Source organism: Orcinus orca, chromosome 17 (genome assembly GCF_937001465.1).
Source record: "Orcinus orca chromosome 17, mOrcOrc1.1, whole genome shotgun sequence".
In the NCBI taxonomy this organism is placed as follows: Eukaryota; Metazoa; Chordata; class Mammalia; order Artiodactyla; family Delphinidae; genus Orcinus; species Orcinus orca.
In genome coordinates, this window is record NC_064575.1 from 58,773,015 (window position 1) to 58,796,939 (window position 23,925).

A 23,925-nucleotide genomic window follows, 5' to 3' on the forward strand; every position below is an offset into this window, starting at 1 on the left:
TTTTCTTCACTGACCCTTAAGTATACGTGTTATGCAGGAATTTTTAGCCTTCTTTCTTAACTTTACATATTCCCCCTTTACATTTTTATGTTCTCATTGCTTCAAATACTAAATATACCCTTATGACCCTCAAATTTTTTGCTTCCACTCCAGACATTTTTTCCCTAGCTCTACCCAACCAGGTCCAAAGGTTTCTGAAAGCAATTAGCCTGGAGGCTCCCCCGTGCGAATAAAGAGGAGCGAAGTGTAGGGGCTGTGATTAATTCATCTACTTATAATCATTTACATATCGGCTGCCTTTATGGAGTTTAAAAAATAGACTGGCAAGCAGACAGTGATCCACGGGGAGCGTTAACTAAAGGTTTGGATTGGCACGAAGCCATTCATGTGAACATAAGTCCTCGGCCACAGGAACATAACTTGCAAAGCAGAATTCTGCTTAGTTCCTCAAAGAGATTTAACCAGAAATTTTTGAAGTGTATCAGTTCAGCCGAACATTAAAAAGGAAATCGAAGGCGAATCCCATCATGGAAGGAGGAAAGTTGGGGACAGATAACGGGTTCGCGCAGAACTTTGCATTGCAGCAGGTCATGAAGAGAACAAGGTACCGATTAGGAAGTGGGAAGACAATGAATACACCTATGCAGAAAAAAGTGAAAAGCCGGGAGTGACACACATTAAAGACCCAGAATTTGTTAAGAATCCACGGTAAAGTAGACATCTCACCCCAAACCGGCTTCGGCGGCTCCCGCTCCAGCGGCTCCGGCTCCAGCGGCTCCGCCCCCGCGCCCTCACAGACCTTAACGCGCGGCGCACCGCCCAGCTCGTCCCGCCCCCTTTCCCGACTGCCCCTCGGCAGAGCCGCGTGCACGTGTGAGGCGGATCCCGCCCCCTCCGCGCTCTTGGCCAATGAGAAATGGTGTCGTAATTCGCCACCGCCTAGTCTCGGGTCGTGTGACCACATCTCCCCGCCCTCTCGCCCGGTTGCCTCCAGGTTCTGAGAAGATGGCGAAGGTCTCAGAGCTTTACGATGTCACCTGGGAAGGTAACTGCTGCCGGGGCGGGCGCGGAAAGACCAGAAGCCGTGGGAAGCCGTTCGGGAGTACCTGTTGCCCTCGGAGAGCTGGATTTTCCGGTCTCTCTTCGGCATTGGACCGGCAGAGCTGTGGTGGTGGCCGAGGTGGAGGTTGAGGCTGACCCCTTCCTTGGCCCGGCCACCGACTGGAGTCTGCGGTGTTTCCCACCTCTTGCGCCAGTAGGCTGACTGACCGTCCTACCTCCGCGCCAGTCCAACGGCCCAGGGTAGCTTCCATTGAAAGGCGACCGGGACCTGGGGCTAGGGTTGTCATACGTTTCCTGTGGCTGCTGGGCGGCGCGGAGGAGGCGGGATAGTTGCCTGCAGAAGCGTCTTTGCAGCCGAGAAATACACGGCCTGTACGGGCCTTTGAAATGCTCTGTAAGGGTTACAATTCTGTGTAGTAAAGGTGTGTGGAAAACCCGTGAACATATCTGATTCTTTTACATGCCAGTTTACATTTCATTCTCTCTTCAAAACTGGGTTTCTGATTTCTCCCCTTGTTAATTATTCCCTGTCCCATTTCCCCTCAAAACACATTTACACACACAACTTCCTTATTATTCCCTACCAGTAAGTAATTCCTTTTCTGAAGGGGAAGTACCTCTGGTTTAATCTGAGGTGGAGTTTGTGTTTAAATTTGGAAGCAGCCAAACTTTGGACGAGTTCTGTAAGAGATTTTCCTTTCTTAAAAACTTTCGTGGGAGGCATGCATGCTTAAGAGAAGAGCCTTGAGTTTCTCTAAGGCATGGAATTTGTGTAATCGAAATTTATATTCCCAACATTTCACAGTAGACTTCAGTAGCTTATTTGTTCGGATATTTAAATAATGGCCTGATAACACGTGGACTGAAAACTATATTGATTGTTCAGTGGTGAGTAAATCTTTCCAGTATTACAAAGTTGAAAACAATAATGAGAAAAGGTAAAATTCTTTTATACTGGAAGTGAATTCAGTGATTTATTATTGCTTTTGTGGCTTCTAGCACACTGTGAACCGCAGTGTTTCTACGTGTACTGGGGAATCCATTATATTAAAAGTATTAAGTTCTCAGTACTTGGAGACAGCAAATTAAGTGACACAGTCCCTACCTTCAGGGAGTTCATAGTCAAAAGGAGAAAGACAGACTTGTAACATGGTTTTAAAAGGCTTGTGTCAGGGTATATTCCTTCAGTAGATACGTGGCTGTTATTTTTAATGCTTTTAAGAAATTTTCAAATATTTCATGGTTTTTTGAAGGTGCTATTTTGAAGGTATGTTCAATATAAGTTTCTTAGATGATAGTGTTGTGTAGAATGGTAGGGAATGAGTGGGTGTGTTAACTACCAGCAGACAAGGTAATTTAAGTAACTTGGACCTTACCCTGTGGACATTCTAAAGATGAGTGACATAATTAGATTTAGATTAATCAATAATAACTACTTCACAAGTTTGTTGAGGAACAAAAGGGAAAACATATGTTAAAGTGCTTTTAAACTATTAAATACATATAAAAAGATGATCTGGCTCCTGTCTGTGTCTCCAGCTTTATCTTAAGCTACTCTTACCCTTGCTCTGTGAGCTGGCCACGCTGGCTTTTGTTGAATTCCCTAAATGTGCGATGCTCCTCTAGTCTTAAGACTGGATACAAGCTATTCCTTCTGATAGGAGTGTTCTTCCCTCCTGGTTCTACTCTTATACTCTGCTCTACTGACTATACTTTTATCATTTCTCGGCATTCCCCTCAAAGGTCACATACTCAGAGAGCCTTCCTTGACCACCCTACCCCCGCCCATTCTCCATCCCGCCACCAAAATTTAAAAGAGAAAAGACAACAAAAACAAGCAACAAAACTTACCCCTGGTCCTTTAACTATGTGTCCTCATAGTACTGAAGTACTTACCCAATTGTGTTAAGTTTAAAAATGTCTCTCCTTGAATGAAGAGGGACCAGGCCTATCTTGTTCTAGTGCATGACATATTGGAGGAACTTAGTGATCTGTTGACTAAATGAATTGTTAGTAGGATTAAAAGATCATCACAAAAAATACTATAAGTAATTTTCTTAGTATTGGAGTGATTTTTTTAGTATCTTAGACTTAGGCAACTCACTTAGCAAACAGAATATAGTTTGCTCATTTTAATTAATGTAATTAATAAGTAGAATTAAAATTCTATTTTAGGAGACTTTTAGGAAAAGAGTATTGTAGATTTTTCTTTCAGAGACTTTTGGTAACAAGAGGGTAATGGGAGGACCCTCGGGGTAGTTTTTTTGTTTAGATTTGGGGGGGGCGGGAGTGTCAGTTGACCTGTGTCCTTTAAGAATTCCATTGAATAGGGCTTCCCTGGTGGCGCAGTGGTTGGGAGTCCGCCTGCCGATGCAGGGGACACGGGTTCGTGCCCTGGTCCGGGAGGATCCCATGTGCCGCGGAGCGGCTGGGACCGTGGGCCATGGCCGCTGAGCCTGCGCGTCCAGAGCCTGTGCTCCGCAACGGGAGAGGCCACAGCAGTGAGAGGCCCGCGTACTGCCAAAAAAAAAAAGAATTCCATTGAATAGCATCATGAATTAAAGTACTGGAAATGGTTAGTTCAAAGAGTAGTGTGATTTCTTGTGATAGGAAAGTTTATCACATATTTATAAAAGACGTATATACTAAGTTTAACGCTCTCTTAGTTTCTTTTGGGCTCTATAAAAAAGTAGGTATATGGTTTATTTATCAGCCAGTTGAAGGTTATTGATGTTTATTATATAGAGGAATTTGGAGGTGGGAAAGAGTTGAAGGAGGGTATAGTCAAGTTTTTTGAGAATAGGGTATTTGGGCAGAATATGGATAGGATGCCTCACACAGTGCCTGGCCTATAATAGGCATTAAATGAATATTTGTTGAAAAAATATTTATTAAAAATGTTTGAGGGGATTTTAGTTGTGTATGCTCACTGTCTCTACTTCTCTTTTTATTCAGTCCTTTAAACAACCACAATTTGGTTTCCATGCTCTATTAGTCCAGTAAGATTTCTAGGGAGATCTAATGCTGGGTCTAATGTATCTGTTTTGTACATCTATACTACATTTGTCATTGCAGGTCATTCCCTCTATGAAAAATTCTTTCGTTGGTTTCTTAATAGCATTAAGGCTCTCTTTTTACTTTTCAGAACTTTGCTGTGTTCTCTACATCCATTTGCTCCTTAATTTTTGATGTCCCCAGTGGTTCTTTCCTTAGCCCTCTTCTTAATCTGTTATTGGTGGTGATTAATCCTGAGTTCAACAGACTTCTAACTGATGCAGGCATAGGTGTTATGTGGTCTGTGACTTTCCTGAAATTATATGCAAAATTGAGTGTGTTTTTAAACATGTACATATTTCTGGGGGAAAGTTGGTTCAAAGGTCCCATCAGCTTCAAAGAGCTCTAAAAAGGTTGAATGTCTTCTGTGGGTAATCATCCACACCTAGCTTTAATTATTAGCCTATATGCTAAATGACATGTTAGTTAAACATATATTTGAGTACTTTGTGCCAGCTGCTGTTCCAGTTCTTGAGGATACAGTGCTGAAAAAGACAGGCAGGGTCCCAGGTCTCATGGCACGTACCCTGAGATTTCACTTCTGCACTAAAGGTTCATATTTATGGATATGTAAATATTTAGTGAAGGTCATTTTTGCAAGGTAAGAGCTGGAGAGGTAGGTTGGTGCCTTGAATACTAGCCTAAGGAGTTTGGACTTTATTTTGTAGATAGTTGGGAGCCACTTTCCTATTTAAAAAAAAAAAAAAAAGATCAGTGACTCCTTTTGGTAAACTTAAAATTTTAAATGGACTTTTGATATAGGGCAGGGCTTTTTCTTTGATAGGGATCTCCTGATTGAAATTCCTTGTCATCTTTAATAAACCATTTTCAACTTTGCTTTCTGTAACATGGAACAAGAACATAAAGACCCTTGTATAGCAGCTTCAGTGCACAAGTCCTGTAGATTTTTATTATTTTCCTCTTATTTTTAATTGAGTCACCTTAATATAACAGCAGTTTTTGAAAGCTCTTTACCTTTGTGGAGTCTTTTTAAAGCATCCAGCTTTGTTTTATAGAAAAAGTCTATCTTTTGCACTCAAGTTTTTTTTAGCTTTTGTAATATTTAATTACAGTATATAATTACATTAAGTTTAACTGCCATGTACTGGTTTGCATGCAACTGACTTTTTAAAATGTAACAAATAATGGAAACAACCAAGAGCCTGTTGGCTAAGAGCTTCTCAAATGCTAGGGGCATCATTAGTATTTTTTGCAGGAAGAAATTCTTTGATTATAACTGGAGGATAGTTAGAGTTTTTAATGAACCTTATTAATGTCACCCATCATATTTTTTTCATTGAAGTATAGTTAATTTACAAACACCCCTCATATTTTAATTACTTGTTTACATTCTGTACACACACAAATCTTCTCAGTGCTTCCAATGACCAGCATAGTGGTAAGAGTCAAAAAATAGCTCTCAGTAAATGCTAATTAAAATTTTTGTAGCACTTTATATTTTATGAAGTGCTTTACATAAATTATCTGATATTAGGAGTTCTAAACTCAGATGCCAAGAAGATGAGGATAATGTGTGAAATTACGTGAAAGATGATAGTGGTGCCTATGAAGAACTGGTGAGTGCGTGCCTTATCTAAAGGTAATCAGAATCAGATTAAAAACAGATTACCCCCCACCCCAACCCCCAACATTGTATTGGCTAAGACATTTGAGGGGTCTAGGTTTTGCTTTATGTAATGTTCATTGCAGATAGGCTTGTGATCTTCTGTATTTTATAGCTGAGGTTAGAAATGTTATATAACAGGTCCAAGATGACTGTGCTAAGTAGCAGCATTGGGATTTAAACCAAAGTCCTCTGACTGTAGCTCCTATGTCTTTATGCCACTTCATGCTCTAAATCTGGAATTGGCATTATTTTCTGTAAAGGGCCAGGTAGTAAATATTTTCAGCTTTGTGTGACATATGGTCTGTCTCAACTATTCAGCTCTACCATTGTAGCACAGAAACAGTCAGACAGTACCGAAATGAATAAGGGTACCTGTGGGTTTTTTTGTTTTGGGTTTTTTTTTTTGGGGGGGGGTCCCTGTGTGCTGGTAAAACTTTATCCATAAAACAAGTGGCTGCAAAATTTGGTCCTGGGACTTTATTGACCCCTGCTTTCAGTCTCCTGCTTTAAATGAAATATGAAGACCAAAGCCAAAGATGGAAGGATTAGGAAAAGATAAATAGCATTTGGTTTTAGAGAATGTACTGTTGGCTTGCAGAGAAGTTTCAAAGCCTTTTAGTTCAGAAACAAAAGAGAATTAAAAGTGGGTATGAGAACACGTAAGGAAACAGGGTAGAACATTAATAGCTTAAATTTTTTTGAGCACATTTTGTACCATACTCTGTTCTAAACAAATAAATTATCTCACAGTGCTTACCACAACAACTATATGATACAGGTATTATTATTTTTCATCTCCACTTTTTAGATGAGAACATTAAAGTGAAAAGTGTTAACTATCCAATATCACACGGATAGAAAGTGGTAGAACTGGCATTTGAACTCCAGCAGTTTGAATTTTGCATCTTCACTTTTAACCACACTACACACTAGTGCCTTTAGATAGTAGAAGAGATATCTGAAGAAAGAAGATAAAAATTTAAAGCTTATGGGAGTTTTGAAACACAGGAAAAACCTTTGGATAGTGAAAAGAATTGTGAGGCAAAATTGAAGTGTATGTAACACTTTAAATATATCTTTGAGGGAGTCATAACAGTGCATAGATAATACTTTTTACCTTGCTTTAAAAATATCTTGAAGTACATGTTATACTCAATTTGGTTTTCTTTTAAAATTTAGAACTTGGGTAAATAGGGAAATATTTGCGTGAACGGGCTCATTGTTTTTCCTAGTTGATCTTTAGAAAAAGTGCTTTTGTTACCAAGTCCAAGATCATTCTGCTCAACGAGCAACAGGCTAATAAATCAAGAGGTGAGTTGTTGGGACAAGGAATAGTGACTTTTCTTATCTCTGTATAAGTAGAAAAGTGTTACACCTTTAAAGGTTGGAGTCTTGAGAAAGGGCTGCCCTGTATATTTCAGGCCATTAGGCAACACTCTTAACTTGTAGCAAAAGCAATAGAATACAAAGGTTAAAGTAAAAGAAAAAGATACAATATGGAGTCAGATTTGTTCTTTCCTATTATACTTTGCTCTCCTAATTTTCCTTCTTCTGGTGAGTGATCCTTCAGGGTTTTTTTGGTTTTTTTTTTGTTTTTTTTTTTAAGGGTCTCTGGGAGTAGTCTTTGACAGAGAAACATGTTCCCCACCCCTGCTGTGGGTTACATAAACTAAGAATTAACCTGAGCTCCATTTTGCAATGGCCTGAAGGAACTGCTTTGCCTGCCTTCTCTCTCTCCCCCAATAGGTGGGTTGGACACTTTCCCAGTCCCTGGGAAAAGGTTGGTCCCCAACCATTTTGGTACCAGGGACTGGTTTCACGGAAGACAATTTTTCCACAGACCAGGGTGGGGTGGATGGTTTTCGGATGATTCCAGCACATTACATTTGTTGTGTACTTTATTTCTATTGTTATTACATTGTAATATGTAGTGAAATAATTATAAAACTCACCATAATGCTGACAGGAGGTGGAGCTCAGGCAGTAATGAGAATGAGGAGGAGTGGCTGTAAATACAGATGAAGGTTTGTTCACTTGCCCGCTGCACTCAGCTCGTGCTATGCGGCCTGGTTCCTGACAGGCCATGGACCGGTACTGGTCCATGGCCTGGAGGTTGGAGACCCTTGCCTTACCAAATGAGATACTTTTATTCCTCTACCATAGTTTATGCTCTTTGTTGTAGAATTCATCTAACAAACTCCCTTTGATCCTTAGGGCTTAATTCACATATCACAGATGTCTTCTTTAACCCTTTCTCCCTGCCAGGTGAAATTAATCTTTCCCTCACCTTGCTTTCTTAGTGCTCTGAACATAACCACTATCTTACCTTTTATCACATTATTTTGCTGCTGTTTACAGTTTTTCTGTTAACTTGTCAATTTCTTAGGCACACTGGATGATTCTTTTTCATCATTACGTTTATAGCATGTTATAAAAAGTATGTATTAATATATTTTTGAATGACTAATTAGAAGTCATGGGGGACATGACAGTGGGTGAAAGGGAATGTTTTAAAAGTCAGAGATTTTCCAGTAATATACTTTGATTATGAATAAGTAGGAGGAGACTGATGGAAAATTGAGTACTGTTGGTAAATGAGAAATTTGACAAAAAAGGCGATGGGACCAGTTTTTCTCTTTTAGTCTCTAGTTTATGGGAAGGAATTCTACAGTTTCTTAAAGGGCATTCTAAAGCAAGTTAAGAAATAATCTAATAGATTAAAAGATATTTCTTAAATTCAAACTGCATATTTTATTAATTCACCTGGGCTAGCATTTCTTAATTTGGGTGTCAGGGTACAGGCAAGGGGTGCAGTTTTGTGGAACAGATCTGTAAAACACTAAATAGATTTATATTCCCGAGGCTCTTCCTATTTTAAAATAGTCTGCCAGGTTGACAGAGAATGTCAACTTCAGACAGTATAACTATGGTATAGGGGATGTGGTTTGAATGAGTTCTGAGAACCCAGGTCGTGGACCTTGTGGATATATGTTATATGCATGTTATCTTGTGGATATATGTTATATTGTGATGTAATAAGGTATAATGTATATTTGGTCTTCATCCCCAATTTCTGGCACAGAGCTCCTAAACCCTTGTAATTTCCTTAGTGGTAGGGTTGATAGGAACATCTTCTGTTATAATATTTGGTCTTAGTCCTGGGTTCCACATACAACATCTTCTAAGATTTATAGTGATACATGTCTTTTTATATACCATTGAATAACTGGTGGCTGGATAGCTTCGGGATGGGGGCTGGTCACTGGTAAGACCAAGACTTGAGTGAAGGGTTGGAACTTTCAACCCTACCCCTCAACCTGCTGGGAGGGGAGAGGATCTGGAGATTGACTTAATAACCAGTGTCTAAGGATCTAATCAGTCATGCCTACAGACTGAAACCTTCATAAAAGCCCCTAAACTTCAGGGTTTGTAGAACTTCTAGGTTGGTGGATACATCAAGATGCTGGGATGGTGACTCACTCAGAGAGGGTACTCCTATGCCCCCGAAAACCCCCTCCCACCCCCAGCTCTTTGCTCTGTGTATCTCTTCCATTTGGTTGTTTCCTGAGTTGTATCCTTTATAAAAAACCAGTAATAGTAAGTGAAGCACTTTCCTGAGTTCTTTCAGCCACTCTAGCAAGTATCAAACTGGATGAGGGAGTTGTAGAAAGGAACCCCTGATTTTGTAACGAGTTGCTCAGAAGTATGGGTATCCCTGACTTGTGTTGGTTTCTGAAGTGGGGGCAGTCTTGTGAGACTGAGTCCTTAACCTGTGGGGTATGAGTAACCTACTTTTTTGTTTGCCTGCTCAATTCCTCTTCAACCTTTAAGATTGAGTTCAAGTTACTTCCTGTGCAGAGTGAGAGTCAAGGTGATTTCTAGGTTTCAGTAGAAGAAATTAACTATGTTAATTTGTAATGATTTTCTAAGACCGTTTTTGTAAATTCACTTAGGGTCCATTTTCATCTTATGATGATTTTTGTTTTCTTTTGTAGACTTCGAACTGTAGGGACTCAGGTAATGCATATAAAGGTAGTGAAAATCCTATATGCTTCTCTTAGATATATTCTATAGAAGCATAGCATATTGTTTATTTAACTCATGTGTTCAACAACAACTTAATTCAACTATTTAAATCTGTACAACATGTATGTCAATAGAAGGAAGAAGGTAGTACTTCAGATGAATATGTAAGATTTTCAAGAGGTAAGAGTAAGAAAGCATGTATGTAATTGGTGAACTGGACAGTTAATTCTACCTTAGCCATATAAAAAAGGGATCTTTTTTCTGGGTTAGGTACTCCCCCACCCCAGTTATTATTTCTGCTATTGTCAAAATGCTGTTCTTTGAAACTCCAGTTCCCTATTGTATTAATATGACAAGTTGTTCTCTCAACTTTTGTTGTTTGCTAGTGCCTTTGACCTTACTTTACATTATTCATTTTTATCTTTATATATAATCAAAAAATTTCCTTTGTCCTAATTTTTTCTTCTGTTTATTTCCCTGTGTAATTGTGTATCTTTATATGGACTGTTGTAGTAATGTTGTTATTAAGAGAGTTTTGTGATGAATGTTTCTTCAGTGCTGATAGCCTAATATGATACCCTGATTATGAAAATTTTATATTCTTGAGTCAATGGGTAAACTTCAGGAGCACCTTGAATTTTTGAGATTTCAATGTATAATTTTATTTGTTTTTCTGAGAAAATAATCCTTAGCTTTTATCAAATTCTGAACATTGTAACCCAAAAAAGCTATGATCCATAGTTGCTTAAAGGGATAGAGGATATTTGTAGCAGACCCATGCCGTACACTACTTTTAAAGATAGTTGTAATATCAGTTGTAATGCATTTTCAGTCTTCTAAAGCAGGGGTCCCCAATCCCCTGTCCTCAGCCTGTTAGGAACCAGGCCACACAGCAGGAGGTGAACGGTGGGTGAGTGAGCAAAGCTTCATCTGCTGCTCCCCATCACTCATATTACCGCCTGAACCGTTGCTCGCACTACTGCCTGAAACATGCCCCTCCCCCGTCTGTGGAAAAGTTGTCTTCCACGAAACCACTCCCTGATGCCAAAGAGGTTGGGGAGTGCTGTTCTAAAGGATCTGTTGCTCTTGGTAAAATGATTTTCTGCTTTATGAAATTTGAGATACCATAGACTTTTACATTAGTGTGAGTGTATTTTCTTAAAAAGTTGATTTCATCTTGTCAACTGTTTGACATTAATCAAATGTATATATATATGTAATCGCAAGCATTTTTTTTTTCAGAAATGCGAGATAAAATGAGAAAATGGAGAGAAGAAAACTCACGAAACAGTGAGCAAATTGTGGAAGTTGGAGAGGAATTAATTAATGAATATGCTTCTAAGCTTGGAGATGATAGTAAGTTTTTAAATTTATTGTGTTCATGCTCAGCACATGTTTCATTTACAGTTCTTAGTTTTTTTAAAAAAAATTATTATTATGTTTTTTCTGCTGTTCATATTAATCTCTCTATGATCTGTTAGTTTTTAAAAAACTTCTTAGGAAGTCTTAATGACAATTTTATTTTGAGAAGGACTTACAATTGTTGGTAGTAGTGAAGCTATCAAATGGGCATTTTTGTTTTAAAGCTCACAAGGCTGTAGTCCTGGTCAGGTCAAAATGTATTTTATAATGATCTTTTGAAACAGTAAAAGTATTAAATAATTAGAGATTTTTTTTTACCTTATATTAAAATATTTTGCATTGCTGAAAACATAAGGTTGCTTTCTTTCCTTAATTCCAGATGTAATACAATAAATCAATTTTCAGTTATGAGTAATGTTCTTTAAAATATCAGAAACAGGAAGAATTTATTATCTAATTTCTGTTCTGAGATTTTTATATTAAATTCAGTTTTTTCCTCTGTGTATCTAGTTTGGATCATATATGAACAGGTGATGATTGCGGCCCTCGACTATGGTCGGGATGACTTGTCATTGGTAGGTATTTAAACTTGTTTTATTTTATATTTAATTTGCTTCATAAATTATGTGTAAGCAGTTAGTATATGGCTGTATTGAATGCTTTCTGTAGGTGGTTTTCAGTGCTACTCTTTTTTTTTTTTTTTTTTGCGGTACGCGGGCCTCTCACTGTCGTGGCCTCTCCCATCGCGGAGTACAGGCTCTGGATGCGCAGGCCCAGCGGCCATGGCTCATGGGCCCAGGCGCTCCGCGGCATGTGGGATCCTCCCGGACCGGGGCACGAACCCGTGTCCCCTGCATCGGCAGGCAGACTCTCAACCACTGCGCCACCAGGGAAGCCCTCAGTGCTACTCTTGAGTAGCTGGGACTAGCTAGGTACTTTGGGACACAGTATGTTTTTTTATATCTTTTTAACAATCCTGAGAAGTAGATGTTTAGTATCCCAGTTTCACTGAAGAGGTTAAATTAGTTGGTGAAGGTTATCCACTTAATAGGTGAATTATGCCATATTATAGAGTTAAAAATAAGAAGCATATAGTTTAAAACATTTATTTTGGGGGTTGTTAAATGACTTACTTAATATATAATGTTAAGTACTGTTTTACAGTGTTTTAAATGTATATGTTAAATTAGTAGAAAATCCTGACATGTACAGAACATGACTTAAAATATTAATATTAGGTATTTAAGTGGGGCCTGACACATTATGGAAGTAATTTTTAATTTTAATTTAATTTTAAAATAAAAGAATGATAGCTATATTTTTAAACACTCATGTGCTAGGTGCTATGCTAGAAGCTTTACATCATGGTTTATTTAATCTTTATAATTATTTCTTAATTTGATTTGTGTTGATACTATCACTATATTCATTATATAAATCAGGAAGCAGTGGTTTCTCTTCTTTTGTTCTGTATTTCTGAGCTCTTAAGTGCTCCTTCACACTGCTTCCTCATTTAAGCCCAAAAGAAATACAAAAAAAACAGAAAGTAGAAATACCCAAGAACATATGCATGTCTAATTAGCTTTGTCCTTTTCAAGGTAATTATGTCATGTTGACTATACACATAACTCCAGTGGAGCTACCAGTGATAAAAAATATTCCATGAAACCGTTGTATTACATTTAGAACCTATGAGACATAGTCTTTTGAATACCAACAGAGGTGGCAGCTTATATCTTGAGGGAAATTTTGAAGTTTTTTTTTTGTATAGCAAAATGCCATTTGGTAAAGTAGGAGATTAAGTGAATAGGTAATAACTTCTTTTGTAACACAGTATTTTTCTTTTTAATGGTTCAGAAGTTCAGCACAGCTAGCTTGATTGAACAAGTACTATGAGTTTTGCATGATGTCAGAGAAATAAATGACCATCATTTTCAGTTTTGACTAACTTGAATATTTTTCTTATTATAGAACTTAGAGCCACAGACTTTGAAGCTATATTTCCAGATCATATTAAAATTTACTTTATTATTGGTTAATAGTTTCTTCATTAGTTAAAGGCATTTTTAATCAGTTATGGTTGGGGGAACTAGAGTGGACCATTTTTATCATGCTTAATATTTCTAGCACTTCCAAGACTCTTATAATCCCTTATAGGTTGCTGAGAACATAGTAGGTGCTCAATAAATATTTGATTATTTGTATAGTTGAGTTGATGGGTAAATTATGGATATCTGCCAAAAGGAGATTGGTACTCCATTGATATGGTGTCTGTATTTTATGACCCCAAATCACATGTGTACTGACAAGGTGATTGATTAGAATATGACTTCAACAGGGCAAAATTAAACAAAGTGTTAACAGTATTTGCTAGGGACTTGAGGTTACTACCAAAAAACTTAATTTTTATCAAGAGAATGTTTGTGCAATACTTAGGAAGAAAAGGCCAGGAAGCAGTTGTAGTTATTTAAGTGGTGCCTGACACATTATGGAAGCAGTTTTTAAGTGATATGGTAGTAGTATTTGAAGAGTTATTAGTGGACCTCATAATCTGCTCATTTTCTTAGTTAAGAGCTTGATCAGTTTCTGAGAACTGATTGTTGTCCTCACTGTAAGTTCAGAGTTCTTTTACCGCATTATTCATTACTGATTAATTTCACTTATGTCATTAGATCTCAGTAATGAAATTATTTAAGAAAAACATTGAAGACTATGTAAGCCGTTCCTTGTAACCCATTTAGTATATGTAGTGTAATTACTACTCTTCAAGTCTTTTTTACCAGTATTTTTTTTTAGTTTTGTCTTCAGGAGTTGAGAAGACAGTTCCCTGGCAGTCACAGAGTCAAGCGACTAACTGGCATGAGATTTGAAGCCATGGAGAGGTAACTGAATCTTGTAAATAGTGTGATCCTGTTTTAAAATGGCAAACATGGGTTCTTACATTTAGGTCCTTCTATACCCGTGGCAACATCGTTAATTGTGCAAGATCTTTTGCTAGTGAGCTTCAGAATAGTGTCAAAGTGCTTCTCAGCCTAAATCCTGCCAAGTTACTCTCCTTAAATAGAATTTGACATAAGAGTGTAATCCATTTACCATCTTTGGCCTAGTGGAATTGGGATCATGCTTTGGAGTAAAATAGGCTTCCTATCCTGTTTCTAAGGATTTATTAGCTATTGACCTGGCAAATTATTTAAGATTTTCAGCCTTACTCCTCTGTAAAACAAGAATATTACCAACTTGTCAGGGTTGTTTTGGGAATTAATAATGATATATGTGTAGTGCCCTCACAGGCACTCAAGGTACAGAAGCTATTATTATTATTATTTTATTTATTTATTTATTTTTTGCGGTACGCGGGCCTCTCACTGTTGTGGCCTCTCCTGTTACGGAGCACAGGCTCCGGACGTGCAGGCTCAGCGGCCATGGCTCACGGGCCCAGCTGCTCTGCGGCATGTGGGATCTTCCCAGACCAGGGCACGCACCCGTGTCCCCTGCATTGGCAGGTGGACTGTCAACCACTGTGCCACCAGGGAAGCCCTATTATTATTTTTTTAATTGAGATATAATTGATATATAACATTGTATTAGTTTCAGGTGTATAACATAATGATTTGTTAAATGTGTACTTTGTGAAATGATTACTGCAATAAGTTTAGTTAACATCCATCATCATAGTTATAAATTTCTTTTTTCTTATGATAAAATGTTTAAGGTTTACTCTGTTAGCAACTTTAAAATGTACAACACAGTATTGTTAACTATAGTAAACCATGCTGTATTTATATCCCCAGGACTTAATTTATCTTATAACTGGATGTTTGTACCTTTTGACCACCTTCACCCACTTCTTCCACTCCCCATTCCCTTGTCTGGCAACCACTAATCTGTTCTATGTATCTGTGAGCTCAGGTTCTCTTTGATTCCACATGTAAGTGAGATCATACAGTATTTATCTTTCTCTGTCTGACTTATTACACTTAGCATAATGCCCTTAAGGTCCATCCAGGTTGTCATAAATGGCAGAATTTCTTTCCTTTTTTATGGCTCAGTAATATTCCATTGTATATACAGTTGACCCTTGAGTAACATGGGTTTGAATTGTGTGGGTCCACTTAGTACGTGGATTTTTTTCAATAGTAAATACTACAGTGCTACACAGTCTGTAGTTGGTTGAATCTGTGGATGTAGAACCTTGGGTATGGAAGGGCCGATTTTAAGTTATATATGGATTTTCCTTTTTTTAATTTAAATTTTTACTTTTGGCTGTGCTGGGTCTTTGTCGTGGCATGCAGGCTCTTCATTGTGGCACATGGGCTTCTCGTTGCAGCACGCGGGCTTCTCTAGTTGTGGTGCACGGGCTCAGTAGTTGTGATGTGTGGGCTCTCTAGTTGTGGCATGCGGGCTCTAGAGCATGTGGGCTCAGTAGTTGCGGCACGTGGGCTTGGTTGCCCTGTGGCATGTGGGATCTTAGTTCCCCAACTAGGAATTGAACCTTCATCCCCTGCATTGGAAGGCGGATTCTTAACCACTGGACCACTAGGGAAGTCCCCTATGTATGGATTTTCCACTGTGCCGTAGGTTTGGTGCTCCTAACCCACACGTTGTTCAAGGGTCAGCTGTACTTACACCAAACTGTTTTAGCCATTTATCTGTCGATGGACACTTAGGTTGTTTCCATGTCTTGGCTGTTATAAATAATGCTGCAATGAACATGGGGGTTCAAATATCTTTTCAAGTTAGTAATTTTATTTCCTTTGGATAAATACCCAGAAGTAGAATTGACTAGATCAAATGGTAGTTCTGTGTTTAATTTTTTGAGGAACTTTTATACTGTTTTCCATAGTGACTGTGCCAATTTACATTCCCATCGACAGTGCACAAGGGTTCCCTTTTCTCCACATCCTTCCAACACTTGGTATGTTTTGTCTCTTTGATAATAGCCATTCTAATAAGTATGAGGTGATATCACATTGTGGTTTTAATTTTCATTTCCCTGATGATTAGTGATGTTGAGCACCTTTTCATGGACTTGTTGGCTATTTGTGTGTCTTCTTTAGAAAAATGTATATTCAGTTGCTCTGACCCCTTTTACTTGGATTGTTTGTTTTTTTGTTATTAAATTATATAATTTCTTATAATATTTTGGTTATTAGCCCCTTATCAGGTATGATTTGCAAATATTTTCTCTAATTCCATAAGTTGCCTTTTCATTCTGTTGATGTTTTTCTTTGCTGTGCAGAAGCTTTTTTAGTTTGATGTAGTCCCACCTGTTTATTTTTGCTTTGGTTGACTTTGCTTTTTGTGTTGAATCCAAAAAATCATCACCAAGATTGATGTCAAGGAGCTTACCACCTACATTTTCTTCTAGGGGTTTTATGGTTTCAGGTCTTATGTTCAGGTCTTTAATCTATTTGAGTTGTTTTTCTGTATGGTGTAAAGATAGAGGTCCAGTTTCATTCAGGCTGTCTAGTTTTCCCAACACTGTTTATTGAAGAGACTGTTTCTCCCCCATGATATATTCTTAGCTCCTTTGTCATAAATTAATTGACCATATATGTGTGGGTTTATGTCTGGGCTGTCTGTTCTGTCCCATTGATCTATGTGTCTGTTTTTATGCCAGTACCTTACTGTTTTGATTACTATAGGTTTGTAATATAGTCTGAAATCAGGGAGCCTGATCCCTCCAGCTTTGTTTTTCTTGCTCAGGATTGCTTTGGCTACTCAAGATCTTCTGTGATTCCATACAGATTTTAAGATTATTCTATTTCTGTGGGAAATGGCATTGGAATTTTAAGAATTGCACTGAATCTGTAGATTGCTTTGGGTACTATGGACATTTGACTAATCTTAATTTTTCCAGTCCTTGAGCATGAGATAATCATCTCATTTATTTGTGTCTTCAGTTTCTTTCATTAGTATCTTACAGTTTGTAGTATATAGGGCTTTCAGCTCTTTGATTAAATTTATTTCTAGGTATTTTATTCTTCTTGATGCAGTTATAAATGGGATTGTTTTCTTAATTTCTCTTTCTGATAGATTCTTATTAGTGTATTGAAACACAACAGATTTTTGTATATTAATTTTATATCTGCAACTTTATTGAATTTATTAGTTGTAACAGTTTTTGATGGAGTCCTTTGCACAAGTAAGCTGTGATTGTATTCACCTGTCTCGCAATTTTGGACGCAGTGGTTTGCCCTGTAACTTTAATTGTCTGATGGATCTAAGAAGAGTTGTTGGGTCAGCTTTTTTCTTGCGAGGATGGTAGTGATGACTTCCAAGGTCTTTATGTGCCAGACCAGGAACCAGAAATCTTGAGTATCTTTTCATGCAATAATTGGCCATTTATGTATGTTCTTTGGAGAAATGTTTGTTCACATTGTCTGTTTTTAAATTGGGTTACTTTATTTATTCACATCTTTTTATTATTTAGTTGTAAGAGTTCTTTATATATAGTCTACATACAAGTTTTTTATCATATATATGATTTGCAAAAGTTTTCTTACATTATGTGAGTTGTCTTTCACTTGCTTAATGGTGTCTTTGATTACAAAGGATTTTGATTTTTTTATGAAGTTCAGTTCATTTTTTCTTTTGTTGCTTGTCATTGTGGTGTTGTTTCTAGAAAACATTGCCTAATTCAAGGTCACAAAGATTACACCTCTTTTCTTCTAATTTATAGTTTCAGTTTTTGCATTTAGGTCGTTGACACTTTTGAGTTAATATTGTATGAAGAAGGTGTCCAACTTTATTCTTTCTTTTGTGGATATCCCGTTGTTCCAGCACCATTTGTTGAAAAGACTGCTTTCCCCATTTAACTGTCTTGGGCAATTAAATCAATTGAATGTAAATGCAATGTTTTATTTCTGGGCTTTCAATTCTGTTCCATCGATGTATATGTTTATTATATACCACACTGTATCGATCCCAATATTGATATTGTAGCTTTGTAGTAAGTTCTAAAATTGGGAAGTGTGAGTCCTTCAACTTTGTGGGTTTTTTTTTTCAAGATGATTTTGTCTGAGTCTCTTAAATTTTTATATTCATTTTAGAGTCAGCTTGTTGTTTCTTACCTTTTTAACTTGGTGTTTTAGGTGAGACAGGGTTAACTTGTACCTCAATTGTAGCAGCTTTTTTCACATAGGATCTATAGGTATAGTTTTTCTTAACCCTTTTATTTCTTGGCTTTTGGCTTATGTGTTTATGTATATGTATATTTTAATATCTTTGGATCTTCTCAGTTAGCAAAGGGCATGGATAAATAAAAATAAATAAAATAGTATTATTATAGGTTAGCAGAAAATAGTTTTGAATCAGAGGACAGAATGGAAGAAATCTGCAAAGGATTGCTCCTGAATCAGTATTCTACTCTAATACCACTTTTTGTTTTACTTCAAGTAGTATGAGTTCCTAGCCCGTTCTTAAAATATGTGAATAGCAAAGCACATCCCAGAGTCCAAGATGAATGATTTTTCAAATTATCTTTTTAACACATTTTAATAGTTATCATTCTACCCTCTTTCCAGCCGTACAAAAAATTGATATGGTAACAATAATTTATTTTTAAGTATTAACTCAGGTTTCTAAGAAACCTAGTGAACTTTAATTTCTTTAAGCTTTTATTCTTTAATTGAAACTCATATCATCATTTTACCTAGTAAGGTTTTACTGTTTTTTTCTGAAAGAGTGGCTGTTATATGTTTTTGTTACACAGGACCTTTAACCATTGATTCTCATACATGATCGTGTGAATTAGAATTATCTGTGGCATTTAAAAAATATGTAGTTGCCTAGTCCTCACTACTGAAATCAGTCTGTTAGGGGTGTAATGCAGGAGAATAGACAGGCAGATTTGAGAACGTTGCTGACTAAAGGTAAATTTTTATGGACCTTCAGTGTATTAGGCAAGACTCTCTAGAGAAACAGAACCAGTGGGATGTATGTATATTTATGTGTGTATATGTGTGTGTATACATATACATATATATATAATGGAGATTTATTATGAGGCAGTTATGGAGGCTAAGAAGTCCCAGGATCTGCTCTCTGTGACCTGGAGACCCAGGAAAGCTGGTGCTGTAATTCAGTCTGAGACCAGGTCTGAAGGCAAGAGAAAGTGAGATGAGATGTCCCAGCTCCAACAGTGTATGGCAGTAAAAAGAGGTAAATTCTTCCTTCTGCCTTTGTTCTATTCAGGCCCTTGAGGGATTGGATGGTGTCCACCCATATTAGGGAAGGTAATCTGTTTTACTGAGTCCATGGATTCAAATGCTAATCTCATCTGAAACACCCTGAGACATACCCGGAAATAATATTTGATCTCGGCACCCTGTGGTTGACCCATAAAACTAATCATCACACCCAGTTTTTACATAAATTACTTTTTTTTATTATAATATAACTTAAATATGTTCAAATATAAAACCAGTATTAGTGCCTTACATGTATATTTTCATATAACTGTGAAAACAATGTATGGTTTCTAATAAAATACCAAAAAAACTAGAAAGTACTAAAATTCAAATTATCATTCTATTAATGAAGTGAATGAATAGTTTCCTCTGTCATTTCCAATATATTTCCTAGAAGTTATATAGTTGGGAAAAGATCCCCAAGTGATTCTCATGTACTGTGTCTTGTGAGAACCCGTGCTCTATGGCATTAATTTTGCCCTTGTTTATATACTGTTTATATACTTTATTTTATACTTGTTTAATGATACTATTTTCTCTTTCTCCATATAGTTGCAGGTTCTTATGAGGCTAGCATACCTACTATATAATCATGTGTTTGGTGTCCAAACTAATTTTCTTTTTTTGAGCTATTGCTAAGTCTGATTAACTTAGTGTACAGTGATGTTATTTGGACTTTGCATGGTATGGACATATTTACAAATTAAGTCTGATTTTATTTTTCTCAGTAGTCTGCTACAGTAGTCAAATATTCTTAGCTACTGGCATGATCACAACCACAGATACAGGCTTGGTCACTAAAATTGTGGGCTGGTGTTTGATTAAAAGATGTGTCACCATGATGATATAGAATATTCATGTGTTGAATAACATTAAGAGAAAAATAAAAAAATTATCATAGGGAACTTAAGAATAGATCACAAGAGTATATCTGCCGTCCCTAGTTTTATAAATACTGCTGTAAAAGTGTTTAAACATCGTTTTTTGCTTTCTCTAAAGATCTATATCCGGAAGTGGAGAAATTGATTGGAAGGGAGTTGGGGGTTGTGGATATGGTTAGGAGGGAATTTCAGAATCACTCGACTATGTCCTTGTATTCCAAATAAGATCACGGTGTATAGGAGTATATTGTTAGGTAAAGTTCTTTATGTGATTTCTGATGTATTCCTCCCTTTGATTGAGTATCATATAATGTTAATTTTGGCTTCTTAGTTATATCCTGCCATATTTGATTATTTTTTCATTTGATAAACTTGTTAACTATTTCCCGTATGAGACTAACCCAGCAAAGTGTATTATGTGTGCATACTTAATAGGTACTTAATGAATTGAACTTCACCAGCTCAACTAAGAAAAGCTGTCATAAATATTTATTAAAGGAGAACTAATACTTAGATCATTTCCTTGTGAATATATTTGTTAAAATTAAACTTTTTTTCATGGTTTATTAGCTGTAATTCTATGTATAACTAGGACCACAAAGGTGTCTCTTTGAGCTGCTAGTTTTTACCTTTGTATTTAGGCCAAATTGAATCAGTATGTTTTTGAAGTAAGTTTTTCTATAAATACTTTATACATTTTTTTTTTTTTTTTTTGCTTAGAAAATGACATTGTAGCAAACTTGCTGTCATGTGAAGATCAGAAGAGGCTTAGTAGCAATTGTAAATGCATATAAAGTCCTGCCAGTTTAATCATTTTCTGTATTTACTATTTGTCACTAAATTTTAAGGTAATGATTCTTGATATTTGTTTTTCTTTTTAAATAGATATGATGATGCTATACAGCTATATGATCGAATTTTACAAGAAGATCCAACTAACACTGTAAGTTAGCTGGTTGTGCTGAAGATCAATTCGTTTTAAGAAGTGAAATTAATTTATTTTGGAAATAATGGAAAAAAACACATGGAACCATGTTCTATTTTGTTATTTTAAATATTTCATGATGGGCCATTTAAAAAAAATAGGTCTAAAATTCTTCAGTAAAATTTGATTTACAATATCTCTTATTAGAAAGAAGCTAGTTGAAATTTAGAAAGAATGAATTTTATGTGCTTGCAAAAAAAAACACCTAGCAGAGCTTATTGTTTTTGTAATACTTTGAAGTTTATGGAATACTAACTTCTCTGGTTTGGGTAGTTATATTTTAGTTGTCTTCATCAAAAATGAAAGACGTCACCTCAGTAATTAGTATATGGAATTGATTAATGAAGGCTTTTTTTTTTCAGTTTTGCTTTCTTCCTTATACCTGAATAGGGATATATATATGTATATGTTTTCCTTAATATAACATCTTTAATTCTGATTTTGAACAAATATTTATCTCAGTTTATTGGGCAGAAGATTTGTTTCAAATATACTTATGTAGTTTATCTGTTTTAAAAACACCCTGGTGAAAAATTTTTTTTTAATATTGAGAACATTTTAGTTTACTATATTGGCATAATGGCTTCCCTCAGACTTACCTTTTACTAAATGAAAAGTCAGAGATGCTAGATAACGTATCAGGCGTTTCAGTGTTTCATATTATTCTATCCATACACACATATGCCTGCTAAAGTAAAGTAAATATTTTTAGAGTTTTTAAATAATAATCAGTTTGAGTTTGTTTTTTCCCTTTATAGAGACAGATTGTTATGTTAACACATAATACAACTACGTGAAGGTTTTCTCTTATTTGCCAAGTAGTTTATTAAAAATATACATTTTAAAAAATCATATAATGTATGATTGTGGATTAAAAGATGCAGAAATACTGATTGAACATTGGTAACTTGATTCATTTTAAATTATTTATGCTAAGTTTGGAAGTTAATATTGAAGTATGCAATTTTTAGATAGCATTTATACCAGGCATTTATTGGTCATAAATCCCTGATCTCTCCTTGCCCCTTTTGTTACCTGTAGGAATATGTATTTTTTTTTGCTTGAATAATATTTTTTCCCAGCTTTATTGAGATATAATTAACATTGTGTAAGTTACACAACTTGGTGATTTGATATGTGTATATATATATTGTGGAATGGTTTAGATTATTGCTTTTAATACAGTCTCACCCCAGGGATATTTTCTCTGGAAACTTTCTAGGTGTTGTGTTTTGTAGATATTTGAGTGGTAAGGATTCATCATTTTGTGAGGATTCTCAAAATATAGAAAGTTCAGGGAAAATTTTGACAGAGCTGCAAGCCTACCTGTTATTAAAAAAACCCAGTTAATTTAGATATCCCAAATAAAAAGAGAGTTAAAATTGAGAAGTTCTGAATAATCCTTAAATCTTATTTATCCTAATAGCTTACCATCTGTCTTAATAAAACAGTCCCTTATAAAAAGCCCCATTTTTCTTTTCCTAGAGATTTTCTCATGTACTTATTTCAGCTCTAAGACTTTACCACAGTTTCAAAGGTATTCATTTTTTACACAGTGATATTTCTGTGTAATATGAAATATGACATCAGATTTCTGAAAAGTTGTTTCATGTAGTTTTCTCATACTAGTTTAAAAGATTAATAGTTTGTAATTTATTTTTTTGAATTAGGAGTCATATTTTAAAGTTGGGCATATTTTAAATAAAGTATTTCACTACTTCAGATTCTCAGATAATATGTAACTAAATATTATTCTATCTTTGTAGTACTTTCCATGTTTTATGGTTTGGCTCCCCTCATAGACTATGTATGAGGGGGTAATAACTAAATTATTTAGTTGTTAGGTAAACATTTTAGAACAAGGTAACTAAATTCAGCTTTGCTAGATGTACTATTCTTTCGTCAAATATTATTTTTATCTAGTCTCCCCTCAGTCCCTTCTGTCCTTCTGTAAATGTTTATTGAGTACCTGTGAAGAGCCACAAAAATGTTGGTGTTACTAAGAATAAAGACACTATTTCTGTTACTGTATCCATAGAAAGCACTGTGTTAGACATTAAGGGAGAAAAACAAAGGCATATAAGACCTAGAACTAATAAAGTCTAGTAGGGGAAGACTTTACTTATATTAAACAGTAAAGTTACTATGTAGAAGACACGATAGTTATAATTCAAGCTTTTATACTGTAGAGCTTTGCATAGTCTAAAGCTGATCATGTGACTCTTTCATCTGCTTCTGTGTTCCTATATATCCAGTATAGAAATGAGGCTGTTCATTAAAGCTTTAAGGAGCTCTCTTTCCCTCTCACATTCATTCATTATTTTTTCAAAAAATGTTTGTTGAGTGCTTGCAACATGCTTGTTGTGGAGACTATCAGGATGAATTAGACACCATCCTTGACTTTGTTTTTAGAGAGATAGCATGATATAATGAACACATTATGGACTTTGAAATAGACTTATTGAATCCTGACTCTGGTGATTTGCTGCATTACTTTTGAGCCTTGTAGGCCTTGAAGGATGAGTATGGCTTAAATAAGACAAAGGTGGTAGGCTGGGGAAAGACATTGTATCCCATGAATGACATGAGTAAGCCTTAGCATTATTAAAGTACATGGCCTACCTAGGGAAAAAAGAATAAAGTGATTAAAATGGAAGTTTTCAGATTTTGGGAGATTGCTTAAATGGGACATCTCATCTAATTTTAAAAAGCTGTAAAATATTCTTTTGAAAAAAG

The 23,925-nt window shown here is 36.1% G+C and overlaps 1 protein-coding gene across 3 annotated transcripts in view; it reads left to right on the forward strand.

Annotated features, from left to right (window-relative positions):
• Positions 1 to 920: 920 nt before the first annotated feature.
• Positions 921 to 23,925, forward strand: part of EMC2 (ER membrane protein complex subunit 2) — a 111,836-nt gene continuing 88,831 nt past the window's right edge. For 2 of the 3 annotated variants that reach the window (XR_007472570.1, XM_033411239.2), the window contains exons 1-5: positions 970 to 1,045; positions 11,012 to 11,125; positions 11,642 to 11,706; positions 13,928 to 14,013; positions 21,090 to 21,147. Coding sequence is in view for 2 of the 3 variants with exons in the window: in XM_033411239.2 (XP_033267130.1) it covers positions 1,006 to 1,045; positions 11,012 to 11,125; positions 11,642 to 11,706; positions 13,928 to 14,013; positions 21,090 to 21,147 (363 nt within the window). In the remaining variant the exon portion in view is untranslated. Of the gene's footprint in view, positions 1,046 to 11,011; positions 11,126 to 11,641; positions 11,707 to 13,927; positions 14,014 to 21,089; positions 21,148 to 23,925 lie in introns of all 3 variants that reach the window. The other variant, XM_004282939.3, reaches the window with a different exon arrangement.